General features: G+C 58.9%; 1 protein-coding gene across 5 annotated transcripts; it reads right to left on the bottom strand.

The window, feature by feature from the left end:
• Positions 1 to 56: 56 nt before the first annotated feature.
• Positions 57 to 16,971, bottom strand: LLGL1 (LLGL scribble cell polarity complex component 1). 5 transcript variants are annotated; one of them, XR_004904743.1, is made up of 23 exons: positions 16,757 to 16,971; positions 13,141 to 13,238; positions 11,042 to 11,123; positions 10,816 to 10,970; positions 9,506 to 9,664; positions 9,264 to 9,426; positions 9,046 to 9,181; positions 8,661 to 8,715; positions 8,346 to 8,500; positions 8,049 to 8,272; positions 7,777 to 7,844; positions 6,788 to 6,941; positions 6,609 to 6,713; positions 5,739 to 6,031; positions 5,282 to 5,429; positions 4,904 to 5,057; positions 3,102 to 3,397; positions 2,331 to 2,595; positions 2,000 to 2,114; positions 1,694 to 1,806; positions 1,343 to 1,468; positions 1,151 to 1,230; positions 57 to 446 (listed from the first exon to the last, which is right to left on the bottom strand). XR_004904743.1 is itself a non-coding variant. In XM_036032882.1 (23 exons), exons 1-22 carry the CDS (start codon positions 16,835 to 16,837, stop codon positions 1,152 to 1,154), a joined length of 3,219 nt encoding a protein of 1,072 aa, XP_035888775.1. In that variant the 5' UTR covers positions 16,838 to 16,971; the 3' UTR covers positions 57 to 446; position 1,151. The 5 variants fall into 5 exon arrangements, 3 of the variants coding, with proteins under 3 accessions (XP_035888775.1, XP_028390426.1, XP_035888776.1); XR_004904744.1 differs by having other exon boundaries at positions 10,816 to 10,946; XM_036032882.1 differs by having other exon boundaries at positions 1,348 to 1,468.
• Between the last annotated feature and the right edge of the window lie 222 nt (positions 16,972 to 17,193).

The following is a 17,193-nucleotide window of genomic DNA, read 5'->3' as shown; positions in this document are numbered from 1 at the left end:
GACGGGCCTGTCTGGGGTACCCATGTGGCTCCCAGTCTCACTCACTCTCACACACATTTCATGTCCAAGCTGGGGGTGGGGGACATGCTAGCCCAGGAGCAAGTACCAAAATAGTTTTAGAAGTGACTGTCCAGCCTGGCACTGTCCAGTCCAGGCATTAGAAAAATATTCTTTGCAAAAGGAGGGGAAAGGAAGGTGGAGTGGGAGTGGCATGGGCTGTCAGCCCCACCTGTCTTTGTCCTGTGGCACCTGGCCTCCATGGTACTGCCTATAGAGTCCCAAAACACCCCCAAGTTCTAGGCCCACACCCGGGGAGCAGGGTGGGTAGGTGTCGCTGGAGCCTACAGGTTAGCAGGCATGGGTCTATGTGAAGGGCTGGGAAGAGCCAGGGGTCCTGGATCCCAGCTCCAAGCAAGGCAGGTGGTGGCCAGGTGGTTCTGGCCTTCCTGGTAGAGGAAGAAAAGAGTCAGAGAAAGCCAGGGAGGACAAAAGAGGCTACTCAGGTGCCACCACTCAGCCTCCTCTCCAGGTCAGGCAAAAGGGTTGTCCCACCCATCTGGGATGAGGGCCCTGCAGTTAACAGCCTGAGGAGGACTGGCCAAGTCTCAACCACTGACCATATCCTGCCCACTGAGGCCAGGCTGTGGCCAGGGTATCCCCAGCAAGACAGCTGGGGTCTCTGCCTGGTTGTGTGAGTAGGGGCCCGAGGTAACAAATAGGCCGAACAGACTTACGGGCCCCAGATCTGGACATGGAGCCACAGTGAGACTGCAATGGTGGCCAGTCAGTCTCAAGCCAGGCCCCATTCTCAAGGCTTACTGAGGAGGGCCCAGCCTTGTGCCTGGGTGCTCCCATCTGCTGAAACGAGCTGGCCAAAGCAGTGTGAGCCCCAGGCTGCCCACCTCTGTTCAAAATGCCACCTATAACATCTTGAGCTAATGGGCTGGCTCTTTTAATATCCAACTATGGGAATTATGTCTGTGTGGGCCCCCAGAGCCTCTGCCAGACATGCCCAGGCAGCAGCCAGGCCTCAGGGAGTACTGCCAGTATAGGACCTGCTAGGATTTCAGGTGTGAAACCAGGGTGGGTGTAGGGGGCCGGGGTTGAGGCTGAGAACCAGGTAGAGCTGGATCCCCCAGACTTGTAGCACCTCATTTTATCAGGATGGCACAGGCTCGAGCCTCGTCTTCCACCAGGTTCCTCAGATTCCTCTCAGATTCCTCTGAAGTGCTAGGGAAAGGGGACGGTGATCAGGGTCTGGAGCACGGCCCCCGCCTGGGTCCTGCACACCATTAGGTTGCCTGATGGTGGGGGAGAGAGGCTGGGGATCCTGCCCGCCCACCTCACCCCAGGAAATCCTTCACGTCTTCCACTGTGATGTCCCCTATTGTGTCCAGAGTTGTGTCTGCACTGGTGGCTGAGTCGATGGACATAGGCGAGAGTGCAGCCTCCAGCGGCTCAGGGGTGTCTGCAGGGAGGAGATCGTCAGGCCTCTGTGAGGCTCTGAACACCCTCTGTATCTGGGGACCCAGCCCAAACCCAGCCCAGCAATGACAGGCCCCATACCCCTCTCCTGCCCAGCACACCCCATCCCTCCCCAGACTTCTGGCCTTGGCTCAGCTGCTGCCTCTTGCAGAGGCCTGCACTGACATCTGGGCTGATTTGAGTCCCATTGTCCCTATCAGACCCTCACCAGCTCCCTGGCTGTGGACAGGATTAGGACTTCCATCACAGCTCTGCGGGGCCAGGACGATGCCTGGGGTCCCATTAGCCTGGCTCAGCTTGGGTGACTCTTGGAGGCTGTAGCTGCAGAGACAGGGCCGTGACGGGGTCACAGGCAAGCACCTGAAGGGCCAAACCCCATTCCCAAGAGCTAGGACCAGACAGGAGCGACACCAGGGAGGGCCACCCTTGCTCTAGGCACAATGACACCAAGGCCAGGGGATGACAACGGCCTTGGGTGAAGGCCTCCCGAGCCAGGGGCTACCCCTCCACACACCTGGCACGGGCAGCACCACGGGGCCAGCTGAGGTCCAGAGAGCACAGCGGCTCTGTGATGTTCCGGGCACTTAGGGAGAAGCGCTCAAACTCTGATGGGGAAATAAGGTAAAAACCTGGGTGGGTGGGAGACAAGAAGGGAAGACAGCACTCAGGAGGCGTGATTCAAACCACAGCCCCAGAGCCATTCTCTGCCATGCACACACTACCTGGCCCTCCCCAACCCTGGCCAGGTGCTGTGCCCCCAACTTGGAACACCCCTTCTGCTGACACTGCCTGGGAACTCTCCGGGACCCACCTGGGTCCCTTGCACCAGAAAACCTTTGCCTCACCCTGGCCGTGGCGCGTGAAGACACAGGAGGCGATGCCACTGATGTCCTCCTTGCGGATACAGGAGTAATGCACCTGGGGCCGCAGGCCCGGCACGGAGAAGACATGCACATCCCCCAGGTTGGTGAGGCAGGCCAAGCAGGTCTCAGCATAGTCCTCGCAGGCCACGCTGGCAAATGTGGCCAGTGCCACCTTGCGCACACGACAGCCCTCGTGGGCTGTCAGCTTGAACTTGGTCTTGGCACTCACCTTGGGTAGTGTAAACACCTGGCAACGCAAGTGACCAGTGAGCATAGCTTGATCCTACCCACGCCCCCAGCCCCTACTTGGAGCCCAGCCTGACACACAGGCCTGTGCCCCTGGCCACACTACCACTGCTGCCTGAATCCCCTCCCACCCTGAGCTGCCACCCTCAGACTTGAACTGGGCCTCACTCTGCTCCCAGGAACCTCCCAGGCCCCCTCCTATGAGAACCTGGCAAAACCAGGCACACTGAGCTATATGGGTTAGATGGCTGGTGTCCCTCCAACACCATGACTTCCTGCCAGACAGAGCCCCACGGGCGGTCAAGGGGTCTGGTGGGGACTTGGGGGGAGAGTCCTGCGGGAATACAGCAAGCTGAGGGAGTCATCAGCATTCTTCAGGGGCACCTCTGCTGGCTGGGTGAGGTCTTGGGGGGAGGGGGTCTCAGCAGGCAGGGGATATAGGCAGGGCAGGGGTTCCAGTGGTATCTAGGAGGTGGGAGCCTGGAGGAGGTCTCCAGAGCAGCTCACCTTGAATTGTTCCTCAGATGCAATGAGCACTGCATGGCCACCCTGCATGTCTGGCGCCTGTGCCAGGTCCTGAGAGGCCTCATAGGGCTCGGGCAGTGGGCGGCCACGCCCATCCAACACGGCAATGGCCACCACAGGGGCGCGATGCATCAGCTGTACCTCCTTGCCCAGCACTGCCTCCACCACCTTCTCCGGCCGCTTCTCGCTGCCTGCCACCGCTGCTGGCACCTCCAGTGCATAGGCAAACACAGAGCCTGAGTTGGTGCCTGCCCACATGGTGGGTCCATGGTGGGCCGCTGTAGGGCAAGAGGCTGGTGAGGCAGGTGTCTGCCCATTTACCACAGGTTCCTCCCCTCCTCTGCTGACACTGTAGGACCCAGGACTGGTTCTCTTCTGTCCCACTTCTTGTGGCTTTAGGCACCTTCCCTATACTGCTGACCACAATCAGCTGTGGAGCAGCTCTCCTGAAGAGGCAGTAACATCCTCTCAGGTATCTCTTTGAGGACAGCAACAGCATACTAACTGGACCCTGATCTCTGCAACCCCATTCCACTGTACCCTCAGCCCCATCACAAATCCCCAACTCCCTCATACCCCACAGCCCATCACCAGTCCTGTCAGCACACTCGAATAGCTGCCCCAAAGGTGCATCAGGGGTCTGACCACATCCCTGCTTCCCCACCCCTTTCAGTGTGTCCTCCATGCGGCAATCAGACATGGAGTCCAGCCCTAGGCTGAAATGAACTGAGCCGTCTCGCCTGCCTCCCTGTGTGAGCTAAACCTCTGGAGATGACCTGTTAGTGGAGAATCAGAGCTAAAAAGCCAAGAGCCAAGGTGGGCCCGAGCAGTCATGGCTGTGTCCCCTGGGTGAATGGATGACCTCGGGAACAACCACTGGGGCAGCCAAGCCCCAGCAACAAGTCAGTGAGCACCTCACGCAGCTGACACCCAATGTTCAGGCAGCTGGGGACTGAGCCCCATGGGCCTTCTCACACGGACTGGGCAGCACAGAATAAGGTACAGGCTCCTAGGGCTGCCACATCCAAACAGTGGGAAAACCCACTGGGTAAAGGACCCTCAACAAATGATACCAGAAGGGGGTCCTCCCTCAGATACAGAGAATAACAGCTGTGAAATACCACATGTGGACTGCTGGATGGTGACCCAGCAGCAACCATAAAAAGGCATTTTTGACAGAGCCACCTGTGGACCAAGTGTGACAAGACTCTGGGATCAGCGTCAGCTCCAAGGGGTGCAATGCAGGCACCATGGCTAGAGGTTACATCTGTCACACAAACAAGTGCTCCAGCAAGGTAAACAACAGAGTACGCAGCGACAGCAGCTCCAGCTGAGGCAGAGGGAGTGACTATTTATATTTGTGTGTGGTTGAAAGTCTACAAGTCAAAAACCAACGAATTACTAAGTAAACCTGACCACCTGGGGTCAAAGCCAGTTCCTTAGCAAGGCAGATGGTACCAGCACCCCCCAGTGCCCTCTCCCTTCACTGCAGGCAGCCTTCCAGCCCACCCAGGGCCTCAGCACTGACAGATTCCACACTCTCCTCCCTCCAGTCTTGAGCTTTCAGATCTTAGAGGCCTGCTGGCCCACTCACCAGCCCTGTGTCACCAGAAACTGCAGGGGAGCTGTTTCAGTGCAGGGCAGCCTGTTGCCAGTGCAACACATAGGAGGCACCCAGTAACGCTGTCCAATCCCTAGAAGATGATGCCTCCCCCCCAACCCTGCCCATTTCCTGGAGGCCAACTGAAGCCCATTTCTCCAACCCATCCCTTCCCTGGGCTCACCATCTCGGAGAAATGTGTCAGCGAAGTAGAGGCAGCGCACCACACCAGAGAGGGAGTCATCAGCTGAACGTGGCTCGATGCGTCGCTGCACAGGCGTCATTTCCACGTCATGGGGGCAGGCCTGCTCTGCCAGCTGCGCATTGGCCTCCTGCAACTGGAGGAGTGTGGGGCTCCGGGACACTGTGTTTTTCCTTCCACACAGCCCAGCACCCCATTACCCTCCCCAGCTCACTCTGACCTATCATGGGGCTGGGGAATGCTGAGGGGTGGGCAACAGACAATGAACAGACACAGGGCTCCGGGTTAGGGCCCAAGCCTGGCTCCACTTCTACACTACAGCCTTGGGAGGTGCCACCTGCCAGCCTGGCCCCAGCTCACCTTGCTGTTGGCATTAGCAGCCCGCTTCTTGCCTGAAACTCGGCTCTTGCGAATGCGCCGGAAAGACTGGCGCAGTGACTTCTTGAGTGACTTCACCCGGGAGAGTGGCCCCTCCATGGCCAGCGAGTCATTGGGATGAAGTGTGCACCTGGGGGCAGACAGGCACCAGCTGTGCCATGAGGCAGCCTCCTGGAACAGCCCCCGTGCTCCTGCTGGCCCCAGGGGCATCAAGGGCCTCAGGTCAAAAGTACAAGACCCTTTTTGCTGCCAAGCCAGAAGCTGGTAGGCTTAAAACTCTACCAGCAGCACTTCACATAAAGTTGAAGCTGCCAAAAGCAACACAGCCACCTTCGTCACACCCAGTCTTACAGGGAACACTGAGGCCTAGGTGGGAGAGGGCAAACACCAGAGGTCCCACAGGAGCCAGGCTCTGGGAGGAGGCGCAGCCCCCACGCACCTGGCCAGCACAGGGCTCTTGCGTTGGTAGTCAAAGAGGCCAAAGCCATGACTGGTGCCAAAGGCCACGAGGCTCCACTCTGTGTGCAGCGTGACAGCAGTGACGGCGGCAGGCGGCAGGCACTGAACGAGCACTCGGGGCTGGAAGCCAGCAGGCCAGGGCAGGGGCCCTGTGCGTGGGCTTAGCCGCTCATGCCCCTTCCACGTGAAGCCCTCTCGGTCCTGGAGGAGGTCCATGCTGGCCACACTGACTGCCTGCTCCGACGGCACATCATTGAGCTCCAGCACCAGCACCTGAGCCCACAGCCAGGCAGGGGAGGGGTCAGCATAGAGGACAGGGCCACCCATGCCCCACCTGGGCCTGCAAAGCCACTGCCAGGGAGGCCCCAGAATTGTCTCCAGTTTATCCACTGAGTAAGCACTTACTGAATGCCTACTATTTATGAGAACCTGCACGGAGGAACACAGTGGTGACCAAGACCCACAGACCTCTGCCTGCTGGAACAAAGTACTCCCCCAACACAACGTCTCCCACTTAGAAAGCACACACCAAGCACCTTCTGTACACTCTCTGAGTGCTGGAGGAGCAGCACTGGCCCTGTCCCTCCCAGGGCTCATCTAACACCTGTGCTGCTCCAGCCCTGGCCCTAGCCCTCCATGGTTCCCTACAGCCAGAACTTGGGCTTAAGGCCCCAACAACAGGCCCACCTCCTTTTTGGCCTCACCCAAGCCAGCCCAACCCGGGACCCCATTCCTACTTCTGGGCTTTTGCCCATGCCAGTCCCTTTCCCACTTCACCAGACCCTCCAGTTTGGTCCCTTTTCCAAAAACCCCTCCAAAACCCTCAACCCTGGGAACATCCCAGGCTTACCTGGCCTGCAGTGCCAGCCACCACCATCTGAGCTGTGTACTTGCAAAGTGCCACCTTCTGCACCCCTAGCCGGGGATCATCACTGTAGGGGTCAAAGCAGCCCACCTGGGGAGTGGGATGGAGGGATGACACAGGGCAGAGCCAGGACCAGGCTCCTCAGGGGAGGGGGAGGGGCCCACCTTGCGGAAGGGCGGCCAGTCATCCTCAGTAGCCTGGGCCAGACTGTCAGCATGCTCACAGTCTGTCTGGAAGAGGCCAGCTGTGCTCAGCTTGTAGAGTGGCTGCAGTGCCACGCCAGAGGCGTCCCAGAACCGCACGGTGCCATCCTCATGGCTGCAAGGGGGAAAACATCAAGCCCATGCCAGAACCCTGCACAGTCCTCTATCCACTCATCCAGTGACTACTCACTGAACACCTACTACATAAGCCAGACACTGACCAAACTACTGTATATGGCAAGTAGGAGGCACCTACGGAACAAAAGACTAAGAGGTTCTGCACCCACTGGGTCATCTATAAAAGTTGGTCAGGAAGTAGCCAGTTATAGAGCAGGGATCAGCTGGGGCACGAGGCCACAGGAGAGGAAGGGAGGGGAGGCAGGTCCATCTGGGGTACTGACTCAGATGAAAAGCCAGGCACAAGAGAGAGCATGAGTCTGTGGGGCTGCAGGCTGGATGGGAAGCCTCCAGCAGCCCCGAAGGCTACAGCAACATTTTTAAGCAGGAGAGCGGGGGCAGAGCCAGAGGCCCCAAGATCCCAGCACAAGCAAGCAGCAGGGGCAGGGCAGGAAGTGAGGGCCTGAGTCATTGGGCACATCAGCAGCCGCCAGGCCCAGGCGCTCCAGCACCTGCCCTGGGCAGCCCTGCATGGGCCAGCCCAGATTTTCCGGTCCTAGGGCAGGCCAGGTGAGTGGAGCTCAGTTCCAGGCCAAAAGGCAGGGCAGGGAGTGGCTTAAACCAGGGTCAAGGGAAGCTACAAGCCCAACCCACCCTACTAGAGGGGACAACCAGGTCCTGCCAGGGGCCAGAACTGAGTCACTGAGCAGGCCCAGGCTGAGCTCTCCTGCACCAGTACAGGCTGCACCAGGTCCCACTCGCCCACACACACACACACACACACACACACATCACAACTATGCTTAGCCATGGGACTCAAAGGTCCACCCTACCCAGTGAGCAGCAGCCCTCGCTGAGATGGCTCCTGGGCCAGGCTCCGGCCCCCGGTGATGGGCCAGCTCTGGGGGAGGAGAAGATGTCAGCAGGTCAGGACACACATCTTTTCCCTCTCACGCTGGACCTGGCATCCAGGACCCCAACTGCTTCTGAGTCTCCAGTGTACAAATGCCACATTCCCACCTCTGGGCCTGTGCTGGGAAGCACCCCTCACAGGGAACACCTGCCCTCCCCAAGGCACTACCCTGCAAGGTGCCCAGGTACACACCAAGGCACTGGAGGCGGGCTGGGGGCTCTGCTGCTCGCCAGCGCTCACAATGCGGGCCCACAGCTTGGCAGGGACATTGGCGACGTGGGCCGAGCAGGTGATAGCAGATGAGTGCAGTGGGGCCAGGTATGGAGCAGGCACGACAGGCCAGCCAGGCACTTGCAGGTCTAGCACCACCAGCTCCTCTTCCAGCAGCACAGCCAGGGCCTGGGGCTCGTCAAACTCTGCGGGACAGGGGCAGGGTGAGGAGCACGGCCACAGGCAGTGCCCAGTACAGGGTTGGGGAAGGCAACACACCGTCCTCAGGTCGAGTGCTGTGCACCGTGAAGAAGTCAATGATGCGGGAGGTGAAATCCAGTGTCACCAGTGTCTCAGCCCGGAGCACACTGACACAGTGGCGATCACCATAGCTGGCACGAGGCATGCCACCACTGAAGATGATAAAGTGGCCCCTATACAGGGACCAGGGAGCATGTGAGCCGCCTGGGCCTGGAGTACACACCTACACACCCCAGGGAGAGATCACAGGACATCCCTGTACCCCCAAACCCATCCTCTGCTCCCAGCCAGACATAGCCCCAGACCCACGCCTCAGCCCAGCTCCCCACCTACCCAGATTCACAGCTTCGCCACAAAATCTTACTGATGGCTTTGCAAGGGAAGGGTCCTGGAGGGGTGGGATAGTGTCAGGCTCATTTGCTTGCCAGGAACCAAAGAGCTGATAGTTGAATTTCTCATCCCCTCTCTCATCCTGCCCACTTCACTCCCCACCTCAGAGATGCTTCCTGTCTCCACAAGGGAAAGGGTGCTGCCCCAACCATACACCCCCCACAGGGCAGGTCCCACCTTTGCAGATTTGGCCTGGCACTGCCACCCTCCCCAACTCCTCTGGGATGCCCCCACTAAGGCCAGGAAGCCATAAGTGCCTGAGCTTGGGGTCACCTGTCAAAACCTACGCTCAGGCAGTGGGGCCACCCTCGCCCTGGTCAGCACTCACCGTAGGGCACAGTGGCTACTGTAGGTTGCATCACTGGGGAGCTGTCAGTGTCTACAGACCAGATAGCGTAGCTGCCGTCGCTGTGCGAGCTGACCAGTGTGCTGCCACTGCGCTCCCAGCACAAGCTCTCCAGCTGCTGTGGGGCAGTGCAGAGAGGCGTGAGCAAGTCAGCCAGGAGCAGAGGGCCCCGGCTATGGACTCTGGCCTCCCACACAAACCTGGTTCCCCAGGAAGATGCAGTCCGCACACTGTGCGGCCTGGTTCCAGATGACCAGCAGGCCCCGGCTGTAGCCAATGAGGATCTTGGTGGGGTCCCGCAGGTGTCCCTGTAGGGACTCCACAGGGCCCAGTGCCTTCCCACACCGGTAGTCATCTGGCAAACTGCAGAGGAAGCACAGGTGAGCCAGCAGGAGCACTGCCCAGGCACAGGATGGGTGTGGGAAGTCTGCCTGCCTCTCACCTTCGCAGAACCTCATCAGGGCCAAGGGTCTGACCCTCAATCAGCATCAGGGTGGAAACATCCAGGAAGAAGACGCTGCCACCTTCAGTGCCCAGGGCTGCCATGTTGCTAGCAGCCACCAGCAGCACCACTGTGATGTGGGCAAGGGTGGGCGGGCCACTGTGAGAGTCAAGGGGAGGTGTGTGAGGGGGTGGGCCCATCCACCTGCTGAGGAGGATGCAGAGGGTGCTGATGAGCTGCTGGTGGCTCATTTCGTCCCCTCTGTACTCACTGGACTCTGATCATCCAGTGGGCTGGTGAACTGGGAAGCCAACAGTAGTGGCATTGTTATTAACTTGCTCAATTATTCATCAGGATGTCAGAGGGGAGAGGAATAAATATAGGTTCCCCAGGTCTTGGAGATGGGCTCCCAAGCTCCTCCCATCAACCAGGAGGAAAAGGCAGGAACCAGGCTACTGCCCAGGCCAGGCCTAGGAGGCCAAGAACATACAACTCCCCTGAGCCCTACCCAAGAACCCCACCAGCCCTCTGGGGGTCTCCCTGACTTTTCAGGGGAGCCCCAGATCACCCCTGCCTGCAAAGGCTGGGAAACCCAGTCATCCACCCTTGGGCTAGAGTTGGATGGGGCTGTCATCCAGCCCTCAGCAGGAGCAATACAAGCCTCTTACTGAGCTGGGGACAAGGCTTCTGCAGCATGAAGGACTCACCCACTCTGGCCATCTCAGCCAGAGCCAGCAGGGCCAGGGACTGAGAAGCCCCTTATACTCTCATCAGAAGTCCAGGACACTCCCTTGTCCCCTGGACCATCCTGTTAGTACCTCACATAGCACAGCATGGCAGGACCCCCCTTATGCCCAAACTTGCCCTTTCACTGTGTATACTATGGCCAGTCTAGCCCAGTTAGAGACACCAAGGGATCTTTGCTGATGTCAGCTCAGCTTAGACCTGCCCTAGACACCCCCACCATTACAGGGAGTACAGGCCCACCCACCAGGCATGAGAAGCCTGGGATACAACGCACAGCCTCCTGTCCCGCACCTGCTGGTGTCCCGGTGCTTCTGGAGCACAAACCCTACCTGCTCACCTCAGGCTCAGCTGACCTCCCCTTCTAACACCCACCAAGTCCACACAGCACATCTTATTGAAGAGGAGTCCAAACACTGCCTTCTGACACCCAGGCTAAGCTCAACATACCCCACCACCATAAACCCCAGCCCCCACAGCAGCTTCCCATCCTCCCACCATGCCTTTACAAGGCTGGCCCCCCATGTAGAGCTGGACGGCCAGACGGTGCCCAAGTCCCCCAGTACCTGGCACCATCAAAACCCAGCCGACTGGGCAACTGAAAGCTGAGCGCTTCCTCCAGGTGGGCACAGCCATTCTGGTGGACGATCTCCCAGAGATGCAGGCTGCTGTCATCCAGCAGAGTCAGAAGGCGCCCCTGGTGGGTGAGCAGAGACCAGGACTGGGCTGGTGGGACAGAGAGGGGGAACCTGGGGGCCCCAAACAAGCCAAATGGTGGCGGCAGAGGCTCACCTGGCCAGGCAGAAAGTGCATCTGGGTGACTGTGGCCATGTCTCGGTGTAGGCCCGTGAATTCCACGCCAGGTGCACCATAGCTGAGGGTGGGTCAAGGTAGAAAGCAGCAGATACAGGCTGAGATACTCAAGCCTCCTCCTTCTCCAGGACCATTCTGACAGGTCCCAGCCAGGCCTGCCTATCCGGGAGCCCTCCGAGTTCAGGTGGGTCTCCCTCCCTGAAAAAGCACTGTTCAGCACCCCCAACTTATCCTCAAGCTCAGAATGCAGGCTCTAATCAGCTCCTGTAAGTCATGCTGTGGCATGACCCTCACTTCTTCATCTACAAAATGGGATAGGGACTTCCACCTTATAGGGCCAACACAGGGCAAGTGAAACTAAAACACGCTCAGCACACATGGCTCAGTCCTGGTACACGGCCTGGGCCCCACCCTGTGCCAGCCTCACGTGTGCCTACGCACGAGAGCTAGCCCCGTGGGCATGTCGCACAGGCGGAGAGGCCAGGCCAGGACCTGGCAAGGGAAGCCATAGGCAGAGGGGAGTCCAGGCTGCTACCCTGCACAGCTCCAGGCCCAACACCAGCCACGGGCAAGGAAACTAGCCTCCCCAGCAGCACCACCAAGAGAGAGGAGAGACTGAGGCCTGTGCATTTCACAAACCAGCAAACAGAGGCTTAAAGAGGTTGGGTGACCTGCTTCAAGTGCCTGGCATCAGCACCAGAGTCCCAGCAATTCCAGGTTTGACAGTGGACAGCCGGGTCTAGGGGGCCCTAGAGACAGGATAAGGGAGGGGTCAGCAGCGTTGCCTAGAGATGAAGCAGGAGCCAAACCGTTGCTTGGAGCTGGGGTTGGGATTCCCTGCAGGAGCTGGGAGAACACAGAACAGAAGACAAAAGAGGGAGCAGGAGTGCTGGGTAGGAACCAAAGTCGCCAAGGAGACAGGGGGAGGGGCTGCTTTTGTCTAAGGCCTTCTTCTCAAGCCTCAGTTTCCCAGCCTAGGAGTGGTTTGTGGGGAGGAGGGAGGGGCAAGAGGAGAGCTCTGGTCTCCTCTGAGGCTCTCCTAGTCTGTACAACAGTTCTTTCTAAGACAGAAGAGCCAGCACCCAAGAAAGACCAGGACAGCAGGAAGGCCAGCTCAAGAGGCTAACAGAGCCTCATGGAACAGGGCACTAATGAGACACCAACTACAGCAACACAACACGTGTGTGGGACAGGACAGCACCTTGGGGGGCAGGAGTAGCAGGCCAGGAAGCAGGTGGCCTTGGTGTGGTCTTGTGGTTGTGGTCAGTGGGGGGAGGGACCGTCCAGCCAGCCCAGCCACACCCCCTAGTGTAGGAAAGCCCACCAGCTGCAGACCCCGATGCCTACCCCTTCCCTCCCTTCTGCTTTACAAGCATTTACTCATTTTGTGCCATCTGATATCCCTGATGAGGACACTGACGACCCAGAGGGTCATGTGGGGAGGGGTGGAGGTGGGCACCCTACACCAAGCAGCCACCAGATGCTCTGCACCTCAGTTTCCCTAAGTGGCAGGGGGCTCACTGCAGGCAGTGGAGGTGGGATGCTCCACACCAGTCAAGAAGACATTCAGCTGTCTGCTTGCCCCACCCCACCTCGAGCTTACAGAGAAAATGCCTGCTTTTGTGCAGCACACACAGCCCATTGTGCAACTGCCAGCATCCAGGTGGGGGCTGAGCTTTGCTCTCCATGCTGAGCCTGGCACTGCCCCCAGCCCCTTGGCTGAACACATGTATCTCACATTTATAAACATATGTGTGCCCAGTCACCAGGAAAAGGCCCACTGTGTGACCCTGGTGCATCCACCAACCTTACCAGGTCCTGAGACTGACCAGCACCATGCCCCAGCCACCCTGTTGGCTGAGGTGCAGCAAGGGACAGCTGTGACCACTGTAAGCTCAGCCCCGCTCCCTGATCTCTGTAAGGAGGTGTCTCAGGGCAGAAGTTGCAGCAGCCCCCACCAGGATCCAGACACCTGTGCATGGCTGTACAGGCTGGGCCCTGCCCAAGGAGCTCTGCACACAGGGAGCTGCAGGCAGGCGGTCCTCACAGCCCCCAAGGATGCGTCCCGCAAAGGATACATCTTGACGGCCCCAGACCTGGTGCCAATGGCCATGATGCGAAGCTCGGGATCGAAGGCCAGGGCGCTGGGCTGGTTGGGGAAGCCATGTTCCACGGTCTGTGGGGGAGGGGAGGGCACTTGCACAAGCACGGCTGCCCCCAGCCCACCCTGAGACCCACCCCAAGGCAGCCTTCAGGCTCTGCTGCTGCTATACATGGAGACTCAGGCTGGGTCCACCTGTGCTCTGTGTCCTTAACTGTGAAATGGACAATTATACCTCCAGTTGGTACAGAAGGGTCTGAGCCCCTGGGCCCAGCAGAGGCCCAGGCCAAGTCCCCATCCCTCTCAGCACCTGTGTTCATCCCACTGTGTGCAGAGCTCTAGCACAGACAGGGAGAGCAAGGTTCAGAAGTGGACCTCACCTGTCCCAGGGGACGCTCTGCACCCCAGTCCTAGAAGCAGACTGAAGCTTGGTGATGTGTCAAGCTGTCCAAGGTACCCTGAGAGGTTCATGGCATTCCCCACAAAGGCCCCACATAGAAATCAGAAGCCAATACTCAATACTCTTCTATGCAGAGCCTCTTGACACTCACTCCCCTCAAGAGGTACCCTCACCCCAACCTACACAGGCAGGGAGATAGAGGGCCAGAGGAGCTTCCTGCCCAGTCCCTGAAGGTATCACTCACCTCCCAGACTTGGGTTCCCCTGGTGGAAATTGAGTGACACGATTCCCTCCCCCCACTGGGGGTGGGGATGGTGTGAAGGGGTCCGTGTGCTGGTGGTATTAATGGGCTGGCTGCCACCCAGGCCTCTGCTCCTGGCAGGGCCAGTCCCAGTGCAGACTGCTCCCAGCCCCACCAGCCCAGCCTGGGCTTTCCTCCATTGCCCACCCACCCAAAAAGTTCATACACCCCCAAGGCTTAGCTGGGAAGCCCCACCCTGGGAAGCCTGCACCCCATATCCTCAACACCAATGTGGTAAATCACCTGTGCACTGTGGGTACCTCCTGACTGCTGCCTCAGCAGGGACACATGTTTGGTAATGTGTCCCCAGTCCTGTCACCCAGCCTCCTTCCTGCCTCAGCCCATCCAGGCAGGGACTGAGCCCTCTGGACCTGGCTTGGCCTTAGGATAGTTATAGCTCTTTCTAAGTCTCAGTTTCCCATCTGGACACTGGGGGCAGTGAGTCCACCAGAAGGCACAGTTGCCCATTTGGCTGAGGGTGGGAGGCAGCCTCCCTGTCCCACCAGCACTGCCATGCCAATGCTGGACCTGACCAGGTATGGCCAGACCCTCCCTCCTCTGCTCAGGAACCTCTCCCCATCCCCTGGGGCTCCCAGCTAACTCTGAATCAAAGTTGAGTTCTCACATCTGGCCTCTGGCCTCCTCCTACTCTCTCCCCAATCACTTGACTCCAGGCCCACTGCATTTTCATCTTCAATTTACTGGGCAGGTTTCTGCCTCAAGCCTTTTGCTGCTACTACCCCTCTGCCTGGGATGCACCTCACCATTGCTCCCCAGGGTGAGCTTCTGCCCATCACTCGGGTCTGAGTTTGGAAGTCAGCTCCTACGAGAGCCCCCAAGCCGCCCTGGCCATAGCCTCCATTTGTGTCCATGGGCTCCAGGCCCTCACCCTACTTAATTTTATCCACAGCACTGGCCACCACCCAAACTGCTGCATATTTTACTCTTTTGTTTGCTCTTCACTGTCTCCCCTACTAGGACATCAGCCCCAAGTGATGTTTGTCCCTTTTGGTCACTGCAGTGTTCCGAGCACCTAGAAGAACTCACGCACAGGAGGTGCTCAGTATTTGCTGACACAGAGCACACATCCCACAGACAACGTGAAGATGGGGCTGGGGTGTGGGCCCAAGACTGAGTCCAAAGTTGATGTTTGCCCCTGACCCATTCTCCCACTCTCACTAGAGAAACTAGGATCTATTCTCTCTCTCTTTTTAAATATTATTTTGGAATCTAGTCGCTAGTGATCACCTACCACCCTCTCTGTCTGGTGAGCAAGACCCTTGCCCAAGACCACCTTCCTCCCATTATTGTTGCCCATACAGAATGGGGCCTCACTCTCCTTAATGGGGAGCCCTCACCTTTTGCCAAACTATGGCCAGCCAAGGGGCAGTGAGTCTCAGACCCTCCCCACCATCTGTTGCAGGCCCCCACTTCACACCCCAACTCACTGGCTGAGAAAGTGACACCTTAGCCCAGTGCCTGCCCCCACCACCCTTCTCTCACCTCACAGGGCTCATCCTCTTAGCCACCAGCACAGGAAGGGAGCCATCCGGGAGCCCCTTTCCTCCAGGCCCTGCAGGCTTCTGGTGGGTTCTTGGCAACCAAGTCTGAGGGTCCTGGCAGCACCCCCCACCACCTCAAAAATTCAGCGTGCCCCAAGAAACATCCTGGTGCCTCAGCCACACCAGGCCCAGGCATCCCAAAGCCTCCTCCTAGACAAGTTTCCTCTTAGAACACAGACACCCCTCAAAACTAAAGTCAAATCCTTACTAATAAGGGGAAGCAAGGACAAAGTGACCCAACTCCACCTCTGACTTAGGGCAAGTCACCACCCTATCTCGACCTCGATTTTCTAATCTGTGTGATGGGGCTAACAACTCAGATCCCCATGAGGAGGGAGGCAATCCAGGGGCTTTGAGGGTAGGCCTGACATCCTGGGAGGAGTTAGCAAGGGGCACACTTGGGGCTCTAGCTACCACACTTTAGTGCAGAGAGGGGCGGTGGCTGAAAGTAGCCCTTTTCCCACCACTGCTCTAGGAAAGAAGGGAGGGACAGCACTCCACCCACACCTCTGTCTAGGCTGCAGGGCCCAAGTGACACAGGAAGTCAGAGTCCACAACAGGGAAGAAAGTGGCTCCATTTCAAGGGAAACTGAGGCACCTCATGTGCCGATGGTTACACAGCCAGGCATTTTCCCTGGAGCCCCCCGCAGGGCAGGGCACCGCATAGCAGAGGAAGGCAGAGTCTAATGCCCTGGGGAAGGGAGGAGAGGAACCTGGAAGGGATTTCCCAGCCCCACCCCCCAACATCTGCCTCCTCTCCTCACCCCTCTCTCGAAACCTGGGTGTGAAAGCAAAACAAACCCCAGCCCTGGGGTGCCCCGAGGGTTAAGAAGGATGTGGAGGAGCCCCCAAAAAGGAATAAAAAGAGAGTGAGAGACAGAGTGAGAATTCGAGAGATCCACACAGACACACAGAGACAGAAAGACTCAGATGTGAAGACAGAAAGAGAAATAAAGAGACAGAGAGATGAAGAAAAACAGAGAGGAGATACGCAGGAACAACCCCTCTCCAGACACACGGCTAAAGACAGAACAGGGAGGCGGCCACAGAGAGAGGGGCAGAGACACAGAGACCTGCAGAAACAGGGCCGGTGAGGCCCACAGAGACCTGGAAAGGCAGACCCGGAAAGTCAGTGAAAGACCCCAGAACCACCCAGGAATCGGAGCGGGAGCGGAGGCATGAGATGGGGCCCACCGAGAAGCGCCCCGGCCCCGCGCCGCGCTCCAGCCGGGCGCTCCCTCCCCTCGGGCCCTACGTGGCTCCAACCCCGGGCTCCCAGCCCCGGCCCGCACCCTCCCGCCCAGCCCGGGCCGGGCCGCCACCGCCGCACCTTGTTGAAAGCGAAGAGCTCTTGCTTGAGCTTTTCGCGCTGCGGGTCAGCGCCCTGACGCCGGAACCGAAACTTCATCATCTTGCGTTTAATTGCGGGCGCCGCGCCCGCCACCGCCGCCGGTGCCTCCCGCAGGATGCGCCGTACGGCCCCGCTGATCCTGAAGCTCAGGCGGGGAGCCAGGAGGTGCGCCAGGCGGCCCAGACTCCGGCGTGAGAGGCGGAGCCTTCACGGCGGGAGGGGGGGGGGCACGGAGCTCGACTGACGCACCACCAGACCAATAGGCACGCCCTCAAGGCGCCAGCCCCGCCCCTGCAGGCCAGACAGTGGGGGAACTCAGGGCCCTGACGTTTCTCTAAGCTCGCAAAGGGGCCTCTGCTGAGCTTGCGCGGCGGCGCGGGGCCTGCCGGGACTTGTAGTCCGCAAGCTAAGGTTCC

This window comes from Phyllostomus discolor, chromosome 8 (assembly GCF_004126475.2).
Source record: "Phyllostomus discolor isolate MPI-MPIP mPhyDis1 chromosome 8, mPhyDis1.pri.v3, whole genome shotgun sequence".
NCBI lineage: Eukaryota > Metazoa > Chordata > Mammalia > Chiroptera > Phyllostomidae > Phyllostomus > Phyllostomus discolor.
Note: the sequence above shows the minus strand (reverse complement) of the source record. Positions and strands in the feature narration are given on the sequence as shown.

Coding starts and splice junctions, on each gene's coding strand:
- LLGL1 (XM_036032882.1), bottom strand. CDS start 16,837: ATGATGAAGTTTCGGTTCCGGCGTCAGGGCGCTGACCCGCAGCGCGAA. Junction 5,430..5,738: donor AAGAGCCCTGTGCTGGCCAG/GTGCGTGGGGGC, acceptor GTCTGCCCCCAG/GTGCACACTTCATCCCAATG. Junction 5,058..5,281: donor CTGCTAATGCCAACAGCAAG/GTGAGCTGGGGC, acceptor ACACTCCTCCAG/TTGCAGGAGGCCAATGCGCA.